General features: G+C 38.5%; 1 protein-coding gene across 7 annotated transcripts in view; it reads left to right on the top strand.

Moving 5' to 3' along the window:
- Positions 1-18,131, top strand: part of COL14A1 (collagen type XIV alpha 1 chain) — a 117,960-nt gene that overhangs the window by 13,827 nt on the left and 86,002 nt on the right. For all 7 annotated transcript variants that reach the window (XM_042833376.1, XM_042833357.1, XM_042833367.1 and 4 more), the window contains one exon: positions 236-322. In XM_042833376.1, coding sequence (XP_042689310.1) covers positions 236-322 — 87 coding nt within the window. The remainder of the gene's footprint in view (positions 1-235; positions 323-18,131) is intronic.

Below are 18,131 nucleotides of genomic sequence, written 5' to 3'. Positions count from 1 at the left end.
TGGACTCTCTTGAATGAGAAGAATCACTTTTGAGAACTTTAATGTCTCTGGAAGGGAGTGAGGGGGGCAGAATCATGAAGTAATAAACCCAAAGAGAGTAAGAGCAACAGTCACTTATTACCTAAGTATATTGCAAGATATTGTGTGAAATGTCTCTATTTGAAAGAGGAAAACAACGTGCTTCCATTGCTCTGTTTCTGGTTTGATTGATTTATTTTTCCCTTTATTTTTCTAGTTAAAGACATAGAGAGAAGAAAAGAAACAAGTAAATCCAAAGTGAAGGATCCAGAAAAAACAAATGCGAGTAAACCAGCTCCAGAAGGTCAGATGTAACTTGGGTGATATTCTGATAATAACCAGCTTCTTTGTTTAACTTGGCCACTGCATAGATTTTCTTTAAATCATTACTTCAGATCTTGTTTCCAGGGTAGTTGAGTTGAGCAGAAGGGAAAAAATCAGTATTTCCATGAATACTGGAGAGTTTCTACAACAGAGGGATGACTTCTAGTTCTGTATTCGGTTTTATCACTTTATACAGTAAGCACTAACTGCCACTATGAGTAGCATAAAAGCAGGCTTTGAACCTGCATTAAAAAAAAATAAAAAATCATACTACCTTTACATCCCCACTGGGTGCACTAGTTAAAAAAATGAAATGAAATTGTGTGCATGTACTTGTATGGATGGGTATATATTTAAATAGATCTTTTTTCATACAGCTGTTTTTAATGCATTTATGTGTGTGTGATGTCGTGTCATCTTGCCTGCAAGACAGACTTAACTAATGTTAACTCCTACCTGAAATTAAATGGATATTCTTCTGTAATTGTGATATCATAACTTATGTCTGCCCTAAGGACGGTCTTGTATTTGAAAGAATTTGAAATACTTTGGGGGAAAAAAAGCTTTTGTCTAGTTGTGAGGAGTTAATCTTCTGGCAAAATGTAATATTGCTTATCATGAGAAGCTCATCTAGAATGGGCAGCAACTTCTATTTAAAGCTTTAAATTATTTGGTTGTGTCAGTGTAGTTTGTGTCAGAGCAAAATACACTTTCATCTAGTACTTGTGGGAAGCTCTTGCTGTTCTTTTGTTGTAATATCTTTTACTAGAAAACTGGGAAGGCAAAATGTCTCAGTCAATGAAGTTGACCAAAAAGAGGTTAAAGAAAACCCAAAAACCTGCCAACAACACCAAAACCCGATTATGCTGATTCGTATGAATCCTTGCTTGTGTTTAAACCCAATCACAGCAATATTCAAATGCAGTGTACTTTTTTCTTACTGTCTAGCTGTTCATATTTCTTCCTTATGGACAGCATAATGATTCACCAAAGTGATAGAGATTCCAACTGAATGACTTCAGGGAGAATAGAGTGAGAGCCCGGGCAAAGAAGTTGTGCAGAAACAACAATGTCAGCAAAAAATGCTTAGCAGTGAATTCAGAAATGAAGCATGAGGAATAATGGTATCAATTTTTTTCTAGTTTAATGTACAAGGGCTGGTCCACCTCAAACTGAAGTTGAATCATTGAATTAAAAACAAAATAAATCACGAAGTGTCTCTGAAAGAAATAAAAGCAAAATATTATGGTAAAACTGTGAAGAATAACTTGATCCTCTGCAGGTGTTTGACAGGAAATGGTCTGAGTGTGACCTAAAGAATTAATCACTTAAATAGACCTAAAGAATTAGACGCTTAATTAGTTTCATAACAATTTGATATTATGTCTGCATTTGATGCATTTAATAGCATCTCTGATACATTCTGTGGCTGAGTTATATCTTTAGTTCAAGTTGGTGATGCTGTAAAAGTTAGCAGTGCAAAAAAAAAAAAGCCTCCAACAATTGGGTAGTATGATATATTACCTGAAAATGGAGCAATCTTTGCCCACAAAGCAAATTGAAAACAACCATTGTCCAGACTGATATTGTTGGGACATGGTCAATGCTTCTGTTCTTGTCTTAGCTGGAAGGGTAGCAAAAGCTTATTTAGCCTTTTCTGCAAGTATCAGAGCCAAGTTTTGAAGTAAGAAGGTGCCTTCTGTGAACATCTGCTCCACTTCTTACTGAGGGATGGTTTGAAAAGGTGAGACTGAATGATCTTTGCAGGCTTTACAAAGGCAGAAGTCATAATTAATTCTTCTGCATATGAAGAATTGTCTCTCAGAATTCTCTGATGTGAATGTTAGGACAGGTTTTGCATTTTAATAGGTCATGTAATCCCAACTCAATGTTTTGGGGCAAAATTAGTGCATAGCAATAAACTTGTTAAAATGTACAGAAAGTGTGTGAACGCAGTCCATAATTAGTGTGTGTTAAGGTAGCTCTTACCTGTTGATCCATGTGTATCATGCTGATTTTTCTGAAGGGCACCAGGGGTATGTAATTATTGAAGCTTGTTGTTCATAAATGCTTAACTAATAACTTTCTTCAAGAAACTCTGTCAAGTGGTTTGTGTGGCTCATGAGAAATTTTTTCAGCAGCTCTAGTATCCCAGGTTAAAATTTTCCACGTGTTATGTCCTGACTGTTTAGATAGTTTGGAAAGATTTATTCCTTTCTTTCCTACTCAAAGTACTGTGCTCTTATCTCAAATAAATCTGCAGTGCAGTAGTGTCATCATGCTGAAATTAATTCACCTTTTAATTTATACATCAAATGTTAACAGTGTGTTTGATTTCCAGAAAGCTCCTCTGGTTCTTCTGTACAAATAATTTCAAGTGTTGAATCTTCTTCCTGTATTTCTCAGAACCTGTCAGTTTTCAGCTTAGTGATAGATTAATCACTGCTGCACACTCAGTAACATCAGAAGCCTTTTTTTCTTCCTCTCTGTTGAGATAAAGTTCACGGACTCACCTTCATTCAGCATGCACTGATATTTGAGTACTTGTACCTTGGCACTTCTCCAATTCTATCATGTACAAAGCTCCTTTCTTCACAATGAAAGGGATTAATACGTTCTTTGCCTTCTCAGATGTTTTGTAGTTTTTCAAAGAAATACTAGGAGTGATTCTGTAGTCACATCCCTTTAGGGAGAGAAGAATCGCAGTGTTTTTGACTGCATCCTGTGGCAAGTACGTGACTGTATCCTTTCAAGTGCTTCAGTTAATGCCTGTAAAGTTCTCAGACAATGATTTTAATGACAATAACAAAACACAGAGGGCCAATTTTATTTTTTTGCTTGCAAACTTTATTTGGGGATTTTTTTTCTATGAGAGTTGTTGCAGGTTAGCCTAGGCTATCTGCCAAACTCTTACTTAGTTGCTTTCTCCATGAGGATAGTGGGAGAAGATAGGAAGAACAGAAATGAGAAAGTGTTGTGGTTTAACCAGGCAGGTAGCTAAGCACCACATGGTCATTTCTTCCCTTCTCCCTGTCTCCCAGTGGGATGGGGAGAGAATTGAGGCGGGGGGGAAGCCGAAAGAACAACAGAGTAAACTTGTGAGATGGTATCATCACAGAATGGCCAGGGTCGGAAGGGACCTCAAGGATCATGAACCTCTGACCCCCTGCCACATGCAGGGCCACCAACCTCCCTGTTTAATACTAGACCAGGCTGCCCAGGACCCCATCCAACTTGAACACCTCTAGGGACGGGGAATCCACAGCCTCTCTGGGCAAAAAAATATAAAATCTGTTTAATAAAGTAGAAAAGGAAGTGTGGGGAAGAATCTATAGTAATGATAATTAGATGTATAAAAATTAAGGGATATACAAGCAATTGCTCACCACCCAATGATGAGTGCCCAGCTGGACTCTAAAATCAACTTTGTTTGATTTTTTTTTTTTCTTTTTTTTTTTTCCCAGCTGAAACCAGGACAGAATGCTCATGGATTGTTTGCCAGATATCATCACAGGCAAATCAGATTAGACTTGACTTGAGAAAAAAAGCACCCCATTTATTGCCAGTTAAAATAATAATTAAAAAACAAAAAAAACCCAAACAAAACTAATTGGATAGTAGGAAACAGAACTACAAGCATTAAAACAAATTTGCCTTCCTCTCTTTCCTGAATGTTTTTTTCATATTTTTCTTCTTCCAATGCTGTGCACATAATCAAGTAATACAAAATGCATATAATTCATAAAAGATAATGGTATATGAATCTGATGCTTGGATTATAATAGCTCTTCCAGTAACATCATGGTGGTCTTTAGATGCTGATAGAAATGAGAGGTGCAGTAGACTTTCACAGAATCACAGAATTGTGATTCTTTCAAAACACTCGGGTTTGTTTTCTTCTTCCAGTACTGCTATCACCTTTGTAGGTAATTAGCATTCACCCTGTAGCTATCGAATGGCACCGTGTTGCATACTGTAGGAATGAAATCCAGAGAGGTATATTAAGATGCTGTTCAGCAGAAGAGACTAATGATTTGATTTGTCTGTTTAATTAATGTCAGCTGCTTCAGTATGTACTGCTAGATAGTGTGAAGTCAGCGTTGTGAGGTATTTTACTTAGCTCCAGGAATGAATACCTTCTGAGATACTGCTCTCTTGGCTGTGTTTCTTAGTTTACTCATTTCATCCTGGCTAGCATAACTGCAGATGTTGGTTTTAGTTTCTTTTCTGTGGTATTTTTAAAAATTACTTGTTGAATTGTACGCTACAGAACTCATTAATTATGTCTTTGTTCAACCTGTAATTGGTTGTATTGACAATGTTTCACTGTGCTTTCTGGAGGGCACTTCAGCTTTTGCATTATGAACAAGCAGAAGAAAGAGATCACGACTGTTTTGTGTAGGCATATTTCCCAGTGCCATTCTGTTCTTCCTATGCATTCTGTCATCTGTTTGTTGTATGTTAGTCTGTTTCTGCAATCTTAGGCTAAAAGTACAGGTTATTGGAAAGTACTTTTCTGTCACTGTCAGTGTGAATTCTTTTGTCCTATTTAGTGACTACACTAAATACTACAGCCATTCAGTACAGTCAGGCAGGTTTGCCATAGCTCCATGCCTCTATATTCAACCAGCAGCAAGGCTGAGCATGTATTCCTAGTTAAGTGTTCTCAAATGCACAAACACGTTTGGCCACAAAGATCAGCAGTCTCAGTCAGGGTACACACCAACAAAAACATCAGTGGCCTCTTCCTGTTTACCTCTCTAGCGGATTGGGATGAAAGCCAACAAGTGGGGAAAAAAATGACCCCTTCAGTAACTGATGCTTGGATCCCCTTATCTCTAATTGTGTCATGCAGACAAATACACAGGCAGACAGGTCTCTCAGTTGACTTTCACAGCAGAATCTACAGGCCTAGATGTCCTAGTCTCTCTTGTAGCCTGCTCCACCTGTCTCATAGAGACACACAGATATTTGGCCCAGGCTAATAATTGCTTTGATACCTGGCTCCCAAGCTGCTTTCCCTATTTCCAGCTAGTTTGCTTGATATTCATTAGACTTTATATATTGACACATGTATCCTTGCTTCTCCTAATTCTAGCATCATGGATATGTGAGAGCTCATGAACTGTCATCCCTGCTGCAGTTGCTGACAGTGTAGATCTAACTTGCTGTGATTGGTATCACAGGCATATGAGCTTGTGTCAGTGACTTTAGTTGCTGGCATTCAGGGCTGCATACATGTACAGAGAGTAGTGTGCTTCTCACACAGAATAATAGCTACAAAAGGAATTTAATTAGAAGATGGGGCACTGTGGGATTATTTGGCATAGGACTTTTATCTTTTTATTTTCCCATGCTAGTTCTTCTACAAATTACCTTGATCTCTCTCTTTCCCAACCTTTGGCTCTTGCACTAAGCATATCGTACTAAGGCTTAGACATTCCTCATTCCTTTATGGGATGTTAGGATGACTTGGGTTGGAAAAGGCCCAAAGGATCATGAATCTCCAACCCCCCTGCCACAGGTAGGGCCACCAACCTCCAGATCTGGTACTAGACCAGGCTGCCAAGGGCTCCATCCAACACCCAACCTGGTCTTGAACACCTCCAGTGTTGGGGCATCCACAGCTTCTCTGGGCAGCCTGTTCCAGCACTTCACTGCTCTCTCTGTGAAGAACTTCCTCTGGGATCTAATATAAACCTTCCGTCTTCGAGCTTAAAACCATTCCCCCTTCTTCTATCACTACCTACCCAAGTAAAAAGTTTATTCTTTTCCTCTTTAAATACTGGAAAGCTGCAATGAGGTCTCCTCACAGCCTTCTCTTCTCCATGCTGAACAAGCCCAGCTCCCTCAGCCTGTCTTTGTAGAGGAGGTGCTCCAGCCCTCTGATCATCTTCATGGCCCTCCTCTGGACCTTCTCCAACAGCTCCACGTTTTTCCTGTGCTGGGGGCCCCAAACCTAGACACAGTACTCTGGATAGGGCATCTCATAATAAATCTTATCCTCTGAGTGGTAGCCCTATCAGTCTGTAAAGTGCTCTGGGAATCTTGCCTTTGACTCAGCATTACAGATGTCGCCCCTGGACCCTGAGCAAATGTATGTCTTCTGATGGACTTGGGAATAATCCTGTTTTTTTTTTTTTTTTTTTTTTTTAAGAGTTTTATTCAGGTTCTCCCAACTGTCATTGTTCCTCTGTGCTCCTTTGTGCACAAAGGCAAGCATTTTATCACATAACCTAATATAACGTAGGTTTGCTTGTATTTTATCGACTGCGTTATGTATCTCCCTCTGAAGCTGGATTGGGTGCCTGAACCAAGACAGCAGAAAATATGGGTTTACTGTATGATAGTGAATTAAAACTCCAGAACAACCATAGCAAATGGAGGAAAGGCACTTGCATTTTTTCACTACACTATTGTTTATGAGTTGTATTTCTTGTATTTGTTGTTTAATGCAGATGATTTCTTTCCTGTCTCTTCATTTTGCTATCTCCCACTCTGGATTAAACTGTTTTGCAGGTACCTATTTACTAGCTCATGTTTGATTTTTCTTTACAGGTCTCAAAATATATTAATTCAATATTAGACCATGTCTGACGAGCTACAATCAGAACAGTACAAAAAAAAACAGGATTTTTTTTTTTGGAGGCTTTTTATTCCTTGATGTACCACGTGGATGTTGACCTCCTTCATGTTAGAGCAGATAGCAGACCCAGAGCTATGCTGGGAGGTGGTATTTTTCTGTTTTGAATGCTTACTCTAGTATCTAGGCAGCACCGTGGAGTAAGTACAAGACCTGCTTGTTTTAGTGTATGCTATTCTATTAAAGGTAATATCAGCTTAAAAATGAATTTATCATCCCTGTTTCTTTGTGGTGTGGCCTCAGATTCCCATGTGTCCGTTGAGAAGACTGGGGAGTGCTTGAATCATGCTGTAACGTACTTAAAGCATTCTGGACTGCCACAAAACCTTGGCAAGCATTTATAATTATGCTTCCCTCAGCATACTCTTCTGACAACTCTACAATGGCTCAGCCCTAGGGAAAATTTTATAGATCCATTTTGGTTTCGGACTCTCACTTTTATACTTGGCTCCTTTCTTAGCCTTTTTTTTTTTCTATCTAACGGAGAATCTGTGTTACGTTTATGTCAATTGCCACTAATGAAAGCAGCACCGGATCATCCGACTTTGCCAGTAAGCTTCTCACTTGAATCCAGGTGTGTCAGTGATTTCCTGATGTAGTACTAAAATTTCTCCAATTTCTAAAGGAAGCCTATAAAGAGGAGGTAAGCCAACACTTTGAAGGGGTAGATAATAGCGGGACAAGGGGAACTGGTTTTAAGTTGAAAGAGGGAAGATTTAGGTTGGATATCAGGGGGAAGTTCTTTCCTATGAGAGAGGTGAGGTGCTGGAACAGGCTGCCCAGATTGGTTGTGGATGCCCTGTCCCTGGACGTGTTCAAAGGCAGCCTGGTCTAGTATTAAATGTGGAGGTTGGTGGCCCTGCCTGTGGCAGGGGGGTTGGAGCTTGATGATCCTTGGGGTGCCTTCTGACCCTGGCCATTCTATGATTTTCTGCTCTGGAATCCATTTAGAACTTGCCCAGCAGATGTATCTGCAGACCCCCACCCATTCTATGTAAATGAGGCATGGCTTCTTGTTTTTCACCCATGCTGTGCAAGAGATGACTTCTTCCTCAACTTCAGGTGATGCAAATATCTGCCTCAAAACAGGACATGAGGAGGACTTAGCTGAATACATCTTTGGCATACGAATTTAGGATATCCAATCCAATCCAGGTGTAATTTGATTGAAGTGTTTGTCAAGTTTCTATGCCAGTCTATAAACCTTTGAACCACCATACAGAGCTTTGTACACATTGGGAATTCCTTGCTTGCTACTGGATGACTTCCAGGAGGACTCTGTTGCAAGGAAACTCTTGAATAAACTCCCTCATTGTTTGGAAAGTTTAGCTCTTTGTGTTTTGGATGATCGGTGCTTATTCCAAGAGTTCATCCTATGAATTTCTCTGGGGTGGACATAGCTAAACCTTTCAATCCTCTGACTACTTGCAACTTGGATTTCCTTTTTTCAATGGCAGTGTTTTTATGGATCTGGCCACGATCCTTCCGCACACTCCTGCTTCCTGCCTCCCACAGCTGGAAAACCTGATAGGATGAATCAATACTGAGATGAGCAGATCTCTTAAATGCTTTCTCTTTGCCATCCTTCTGAGATTTTGAGAAAACCAAACATGCTACTACATTTACAGATTTTAGTAATATATGTTTCCCTCAGTTGTATAGGAGACTGTTCTCCAGTATCAGATAAATGGAATCAGGGCACTTATCAGACCCCTTCTTTCATTTTGAATACAATACCCTGAATGACTTTGCCCAAGCCATTCTGTGATTCTATGGTTACTGTCTTGACAGAACCCAGACTCCAAGGTCCATTGAGTATGTGATTGCAGCCATGCGTGCAGCATCAGGTTCTGTAACACCACCATCATTGTGGCCACAAGAACCTTTAAAAATAGGCTTAGAAGAAGAAGAATGGAGAGTTGTGTTGCCCATAATCCCTTGTAATGATAATCGTTCTATGCTATTTCTGTATCTTGGAAGTCTGTATGAATTATGTTTCTATTAGCACAGGTTTCTATTGGCCACTTGGAAGGAAAGATATGAAAGAGGGCAGTTTTTATTTCTCTTTACTTCAAGGAGAAAGAGTATGCTAGTGACCCTGAGATATGGCACCTTTCAACATCTTTATCTATTAAGAGGTAAATGGCCACGAGTTTGCCTGTAAGTGTGTTGCAGTCAACTGAATAAGAGAGAAATATATTCTTGAGAAAAACCAAGATGCTAACTGGAGATTCAAACGTTTGTTCAGGAAAGGAAAGCTTGATATTAGAAGGTATGGTCAGTTTCAGTTTTTCACCTAGGATTCTGCTTAACTCATGGCTTCTCATCCTATCCCTGTTGTTTTTCTTCTGTTGGTGTGTTATGATCACGTACATGTTTATTGCTGTGTATTACCTCTCACACAATGTTCCACGCCAGTCAGAAGCTGAAGATTGGGCAGATTGCCTTTCTGTTATTTACAGTCTCCCTCCTTGTCCCTCTTTAGAAACTCTCTTTGAACACACCTGCTTTATGAAAAGTAGACACAGTGATGACAGATGTCCACAGAACCTGTAGCTCAGAAAAAAAAAAAAAAAAAAGGTGCAATTTATAGCTCTCTTTCTACTAAACCAGTGTAGATAAAAACAACCTTTCAGCTTTGTCATGAAATGATCCAGCTCCTATATCAGTGTGTTCAGTTTGTAACCCTTGAATTACAAAATCTTAGGTTAATAACCCTTAGTTTATAAGCTGTGTATGCTCATATGTTAGCACAGGAAGGTCTTCTTGGTAAGTCTGAACTGTTTCCAACTGAACACCCTCCCCCAGCCCCATGTGGCTCTTTGGGGTTTTTTGGTAGTTTTCCTCAAGGCATTGACTTCTTTGTGTAATCAGTTCTTACCTGAAATGGGAGATTGCTCTCATACTTGAATGACTGATTAATAGAAGCCCAGGTGAGTGAACAGCCATTCTTTTCAGACTGCTTTTCAGCTCTTCAAGTTATTAGCTGTTGAACATCCATCCAATTGTCAGAATGCACTGGCATGGTTTGATTCTGCTGGCAGCAAGAGACTGTTACCTTAAGTCAGATTCAGGGTCTGTGTTGATATGTTTCATTACTTAAATACTTTCATTGCTACTATGCAGAGGCACTCCTTAACAGTTCTTAATCATGTGCCAGCATGAATTCTTTTTACTTCCATTTGAACCTACATAGTAGTGCATTTAAAATTTGTGTGTCAGTTTTGGAAGGATGAGACAAAAAAAGCAATGGTGAGGTGGTAAAAGATTGCAACAGCACCTTCTGCTGCATTAATAAACGCTAAGGTGGAAGACAGAGACTCTCTTGTAAGAAAGCTATAATCATAAAAGACTGATGCATCAACACATTAATCTGTCACTAAGCAGCATTGCTTTGTGCTCTTGGCAACAGCACATGAGATTAAGACTAACATTTGGTAACTGTTTTCTGGGACTGTGCTCCTTGAGATGGCCTTCTCATAAATGCAGCTAGAAGGTACTAAGTCTTTTGCTTTTGAGCTGTTTGCTGTACAAGTTCCTTTTAAGGGGTGCTCCTTACACTTTGAGAGGGAAGACTTGTTCCACAGTTTGTCTTGTTCATCTGATACTAACACTGTTGATAAACATTAAGCAGGAACTTGTAGTGAGGAGAGGTGAGTTCAGGGTCATTTCCACCATCACTGCTTATTGTAAAGGTCTTTGTGCTCTTTCTGGACCTGTTAACTCTGATTCTGGCTTTGTTACCAGCACTTTTTGCCTGGTGCCCTGTATGCTTAGTAGGCCTTAGTGTTAATTTAAGCTCCACCTCTTGGTATGAAAACTGTTCTTTAGTTGCTGAAACAGAATTTATTCACATGGCAGAGTAGTCCTTGTTTTCCTTCTAGTAGGTATTCTCTCTAGTCTTGCCTGTCTGGTTATTGGTACTGACTGTACTTGTCTGTTAGCACATAATGAGGGAATCCTTTTTCCTCATCCAGCTGCTAGGTTTTGTATGTGTCTGTTTGGCTCATTATTCTTCAACGAATGGAGCTGTGGTATTCTCATACCTTGCTCTTCTGGAATCCTCTATCAAGCCCGTGCTCCTCTGGAGTGCAACCTTAATGTCTGAGCATATTAGATTACCTTGTATGCAGGAAGTCAGCAGAAGGAGGTCTACTGAGTGGTGCAAACAGCTGTATTTCAGGAGCAAATGTTAGCTTCGGGGGGTCTTTGGGATTGGCTTGTTTATGTAGTACTAAAAATTTCTTGTCTTTTGCACTGATCTTTCGTAAGAATGATGAAGGGAGTAAAGCTGTAAATTTTGTGCATGGGATGGTAGCTCTTTTGAAAAGACTAACTTGGCTGTAGCCTGTAAAATATCACTCGTATCTCATCACTCCTGTCCCAGCCTCCAGCATCTGTCAGGCTCAACATTCAAATTCAGTTCAATGCCCAGGGGGCAGACAGGTGATGTCAAACTATGGCAGATGTTTCTGCCTTAAGTTTCATAATGTTGAATGTTTCTTTGTTCTGTTAAGAAGTAGCAATAAGCATCAGTTGGAAGCAATGATAATGTATCTGTCAGAGCTTGGTTGAATTACTTTTATGACTTTGGTATGGCAGTTCTGCTTCCCTGTGTCTTAAAAAAAGGAGAATGACGCTCTGAAGCTCATGTTTTGTCTCAGCCAAATGGGAGATCCTTTGCAAGCCTAATATTAATATTAATATTTTATTAATCTGAGAATGGAAAACAGACGGGGGTTGGGAAACCCTAAAATTGATGGAATAGAATGTAATTATGTCTTTATGATGCAGTGATTATTGGGAGGGAAAAAAAAAGCAAGAACAACTGAAGAATTATTTATTGAATATTGAACAACTGTTGTGTGGGGAAAAAAAGCGAAAAAGATCCTTTATTGAGCTCCATAAAACTACTGGAATAACTGAAATTTTAATGGTTGCCTTCACCCTGCTTTTCAGAAACTGAGGTGATTTAAGTATATGTGTGCATATTGAAGAACAAATATAGTTTTAGATAAGGGCCAGGAGTTTCATTTTGATGACAGCCAAGTAATCTCTTTTCTACTACCTTACTTGTTACATTAAAGCTGTTTTTTATTTACAAGCTCAGGAGTAAACCAGCTCTCTATCGTGGTTTAAAGGAATTAACATGTACAACTTAATTAATATTCAGAATTTCTGAAAACTAATTTTGTCTGCAGTCCCCTGAGTAGCTACCCTCTAGATAGGCAGAGAAAATGGTCTCAAAGACTTTATGATTCACTAAATCAAATGGAAAAAATAACCCTTAAATAAGAGAGTATTTGATACATAAGAATGTGGATAACAATAATAATAGAAACGCATCATTCTCTATCTTAAAAAGTCATTTAGACTTTCAGAGAGCATTTAAAACATTAATGCAGTCAGATGCAGAGCTGAGAGCAAACAAGTATTCTGTATTCTGCAGAATACTTTCGTAGGAGGGTTTGTGGAAGATCCTCAGAGTAAATGATTGTGACTGAGTGGACATAGTATCTTGTCATATTGAACTTCAATTTCAGGAAAGATTTCTGCAGTATGCTTTGTTCTGTATTGCTGTTGCCTAGTTGGAAGAGTTCTTAAAATAAATACATTCAACTCAGTTTAAATGCGGAGTGGTTTAACATTTTTTCTATCTATGTACACAGAAAAAGGGAGTTTGTTGCTGATATTTGGAAGGTGCTTCTGTGCTGTCAATCAACAGTGATCTGCCAGAAAACGTTAGTGTTTTGTTTCATAGTTATTCTTCACATTTATTCTGTCACTCAAGTAAATTGGAAAGCTAGGGTGTAGGAAGAAAGTTCTACAAGGCTTTGTAGGATGAAATCCTTGAACTTTTCAATAAGCTGGGGCTTGCTGCAGAAGTACAACTGTTACTCAGTGTGTATGGAAAGATGCATAGAAAAGAGAAGTATGCTTCTCTTTCTGACAGTTGAGAACTATTACTACTAAATGCACATGGACATATTAATGTGTTTTATCATCTACTGCTAGTTAGTTTTGTGGCTTTATATTCAAAAGGTATACTTTCAATAACAATATTTATTTATGGCTGTGTGCTTCATGAGAGAAGCAAAATACTGTTAAACATACACAGCCAAATGTGCATAAAATCTTCTAAGCATGATTAGACAACAGATTCAGGAAATGCTAATGTTGAAACTCTCCAAAATAACAAATCTGTGGGCCTTCCAATTTGGCTATAGACATGTTCTAGAACAGAACATGGTGCATGGGAAAGAGCTGGCTGCTTTATTTTATTTGAGGATTTTTTTAGGGAGCAGAGATGAGCTTCTAACCTCATTGGGCTGCTCTTTCAACCTAATAATGTTCCAGCATTTGAGCCTTTCAAATTCAAGCCATGTTTGGATTTAGTTCAAAGAAAAGCAGCTATGTTGTATTCGTTGTCTGGTCCATAGCCTGACATATGGGATCTGTTAAGCTGAGGTCTAAGTGCAATGATGATATCACCAGTGCAATAATATCAGTGTCAGAAGCGTGAACCAGTGAGCTGCTGCACTTTGGAACCGAATGCTGTCTTGTATCCCTCTATTTTTTAACCCTTAAAAAAAAAAAAGTAATAATTAACTAATGTAGAATTATATTGCCCTTGTCCTCACTTGTGCTTCTGCTCAGCTGCTGTGTTGTTGACCACTGTAGAGGACTGACTTTTCTTTGTTGGTCATGCTTTATTCACAGGGTATTTTTCACTTACTTCTGTCAGTGTCTTGGCTTTTTCTCTTTGTTACCCCATGAAGGAGTCTCCCCATTGTACCTTGCTATTATTGACCTCCACTTGAACTTTCTTCCCTTACATTATTTGACTTTTCCACTGTGAAAAGGAATAAGAAAGGAAAAGAAGTATTGCAGACTCGGAAAGAATTATAGTCTTAACTTGTCCTAGCAGAAGTGTGTGTTTTGGCTCTTGAAAATGAGAACAGTTTCATACCAAAGGGAGGAAAAATATCAAATGTGTTTCTGCAAAATATATCATAGCTACATGCAAATTGAACTGGTTCTTGTAAGACACTGAATCTCCCTGTGTGGCAGTGCCTCTATTTGCTGCTTCTCCCTTTGTTTTTCAAAGAACTTTCAAATATTAGCAGTATTAACTCCAAGCGTCAAAGAGCCACTATGACCTAAAAATCATCGTTTTTCTATTTGTTTCTGATGAAGGCTTTTTGTTTTTTTGACATTGTTTCTAAACTCATGGAATGCGTGTATGAAAAAGATAATAATAGCAGGTTGAAAATGTAGCCATGGAGGGGTAGTTGGTGTTCTCAGAAGCTTGCAGACCCTGCTTTGTTCCATGCATCCTCACTGCTGCCAGAACCCCTCCCAGTCCAACTCTGTGCTCCATTTCCTTCATGGGATGTCTCAGGGGTCACGTTTTGTAGGCTCCAGTAACGCTCCATTTTTTCAGAAGGATCAAGCTGGATAACTTTCTGAGCATTGCCATCATTGGCTTCAACGGAAGCCAAATTCTGACATGGGTCTTGGTAGTGCAATTAGAACTTAAACAGTGGAATTGCAGGCAACTGAGTCATCTTTAATGTCTGGAGCCTTGAGGGATCAAAGGAAGGAAACTTCATTTGGTAGATGCAAAATTATTTCAATGATGGCTATTCTTTGAAAGATTTCCTTGAAACAAAGGCAGTTAAATTCATTTTTTCTAATGATGATGACATGACTGTGGGCAATACTGAAGTAGGTTTTGTGCAAATAACTTGTCTTAACACACAAGCCTTGCAGTTCTGAGCTGGTGTCTTTAGGGGTGAAACGCTAAGCCTCTTAAAGTTTTTCCCTTCATTTGTGAGGAAGTGAGCAGACTGAGCTCCTTCCTCTTCAGTGAACTGCTTGACAGAATGGCAAGTTCCTTTTGCCAATAATACGAGGAAGACTGTAAATTTGTTATAGAAGGATAGGGAATTTGTTACTTTCTCCTTGAGAAACCCCCCCAGCTGATGCACTGGAGAGAAGCCTGCCTTCTGACTTCTGGTTGTGTCATTTCCGTCATTTTCCCTAATTGAAAAATTGCAGGCTCTATTACTGTTTGGTGTGGATTGCCATACTTGGAGTAGAACTAGAAAAATGCTATCTATGTAAGATGAGGAGACATTATACAAGATCAGGTAACAGGTCACCTCCCTACTATCCTGATCTTGGAACTGGTGTTCTACTAGTTTTCTTAGTAAGTGGGTGAAAGGGAAATGAATAGCACAACCTGATCGCAGTGACGAAGTTTGGAGTGCACTGCAGCGCTGGGTTTTGAAATAATTTTTATATGAAATTATATGCTTTCATCCTCATTCAAGAGATGTCTTTGAGGAAAATTGCCTGTTGAAGTTATGTTCTGATGTTCAAAAATTTCATAATTATCCTCGAACCCTATAAGAATCCATGACTATGTATGGTTGTATGAGAAGATCATTGGAAAAAGACTTTTGCTGGAACTGGTAATGGAAACTGGCTGTTCTCAGTGGGGTGTGTAAATTAGTCACTGCACAGTGTGTCTTTTAGAATAACTTTGTAAGCTAGGATGATATGTGGTGTTTTTATTCCTATCAGGTTATGAAAATTTCTGTACAGGATGTTATTCTATTTAATATCTCACTGTTGTTTATTCCATTTTAGGGATCTTTCTGCAGTTCTATTAAGTACAACAAGGAGAAAACATAAGCAAATAGTGGGTGTACAGAAGTAACAAAACCTAAATGTTTTATGCAGAAAAGATTCAACAAGTGTCTCCTATCTACGAAGAATGAATCGTATTTTCACATTGCAGTACAATCTTGGATCACACCACACATGCTAACAAAAAATAATTGAATGATGCTATTTACACTGATCTGATGATGTGGAAATAAAATATTGAAAGGAATGCGGTTATTGTTTTCTTTATTCTTCGATCTTTGCTGCACTGAATGGATTTACTAGAACCAATAAAGAGTTCTGTTCACAAAGCTATAATAGCAGTATTAAACTTTGCATGCAAAACTGGTTGATAAGAAAATAATACAGCTTGGGCTTCACAGTTAGCATAAAGTCATAGTTTTGAAGGGATATGCAGCCACACAAATCCTGCTACCCTCACTAAGCTATACAATTCAACTGCTAGGATCATACTGAAAAGATACATCTGTGCTGCAGTGCAGCTGCTTGGATGTGTGTCAGGGGCTCATTCTTACTGGTGCTGAGTAGCATTTTACTTTGCCAGTAGTTATTTGAAGCTTTAGAAGCTAGTCAGGGCCAGTGCAGGAATGGCATAATTGAACTTTATGGCCAATGGAAGAGAAATGCTTCAAGTAAGGCAGGCTCATTAAGAGGAAGTTTATTTGGCAAGGATATTTAAAACGCAGATTTTGCCATGACCAGTAAGTTCCAGTTAAATCACAAAAAGGCAGATCTCAGTCCCACTGAAATCAATGGGAGTTTTCCTGTTGACTTCAGTGATAGAAAGATTTGGATCTCCTTTGGATTTATCTTCCAATTTAAAATTTTTCTGATGCTTACTAAATCTCCCCCAGTGTTTACATTTTAAAATGTGTTGCCAGTTCAAATAGCGTTGTCTTGTACTGTAAAAACTAAAATAAAATATTTATTTTGGCATCTTTGTAAGTGGAATTTTTGTCATGCGTTTAGAACTCATTCTACTCTGCTAACTGCACGTAGGAAATGTTCCTTTCTTGTTTAAAGACATTTTTAGAACATGTTTAAGACATTAACTGTAACTGTATGGATTGTGATTCCCGTTAAGTGGATTTACACTACAGAATGTATCTAACTCTTAATAATGAGCAATTTTTAAGTCCTTCTGCACATCAGATTATTTTTGCCTATGAGGTTATTGCTTTGCTTTTAATAATAAGATTGTCATTAATAATATGATATTGAAATGTTGGTTTGCTAACTATGTGATTTATTCTTTCTTTAATAGGAGAGCTCCTTGTGAGTTCATGCTGTGCACCTTTTTGATAACTTCTCACTGAATAATTTTTTTTATTTTCAGAGCATCTGCTCTCAAGATCAGCTTGTTTCTAATAATTCTGTACTCAGTTGATCATTGCTGTCAGTACCACCCTGTATGTTAGCATGCTTTGTCAACCAATTCATGTAATGGGTGCTGATGAAGAAGTTGAGATGCAGCTTACTTCACTAGTCAGCATGTTTTTTGTTGCTGTTTTTTCTTTCTGTGTTTTATCACGCATGATATCTCTTATAGCATGCTTAACTTTGGCTTTTCTTCTTCCATCCTTATTCTGTAGTCAGTCTTGTAGGTGGTTTGCTGTTTTTATATTTCAAACATAAGCTTTGACAGGTTTGACATACCTGTGTAGCATCATACGTTTTTCCTCCCTCCACTTCAACCTTACTTTCAGCAACCTTACTGTTACAGTAATGCAACCACTTCTGTGGGTTTTGGCTATTCTGTCTGAGATTACGGAAAACATTCCTCACACACTTCCATGGTATGCGTTCCAGTTCTTTGCTTTCCAGTCATTTTCCCTAACTGAATATGGTAAGATCTTCTTAGGCTTCTCAATTTGTTAACAATTCATTTCTCTAACAGCTGCCTTATTAATCTTAGAGTTTGTGTATAAACTCTGATCCCATTTCCTCAGATTTCTCCCTTGGTTAGCTAAACCGTAGAGACTACTAATACTTAGCATCTCTACTGATTTTCACCAGGTCTTTTCTTTTGATTTTTTTATTGTCTTTTTGTTTACATTTTCATACATCCATAAAAGAGGCATCAAATTAATCATTATATGGTACTAGTTCATATACAGTTTGTGAATTTGAATTCAAATTTGTTGTATTTTACCTTTGCTGTATTAAATGCATCCTCCTTCAGTTTAACACAGCTTATTCAATTGGCCTTCATTTTTACTCTAGACTCCAAGGGTGAGATTTACTTAAGTTTAGAAGTCTTTAATGACAGCTGAAGAAGTTTTCTTCAGCGCGGTTGAGATGAGCTATGCAAATATCCGATTTTCTATACTGACTGTAAAAGGAGTCTAGATAACTCTTGGAGCTCTCTGCATTGTCCAAACTGAAAATTAAGTGTCAGAAATTCTGTATCACATATGTATATTGTTGTGAATATGTGAAAATGAACAACAGG

The sequence above is a fragment of the Centrocercus urophasianus genome, unplaced genomic scaffold (assembly GCF_019232065.1).
Source record: "Centrocercus urophasianus isolate 14NV4802_14NV808 unplaced genomic scaffold, USGS_Curo_1.0 seq_11, whole genome shotgun sequence".
Classification (NCBI taxonomy): Eukaryota; Metazoa; Chordata; class Aves; order Galliformes; family Phasianidae; genus Centrocercus; species Centrocercus urophasianus.
Note: the sequence above shows the minus strand (reverse complement) of the source record. Positions and strands in the feature narration are given on the sequence as shown.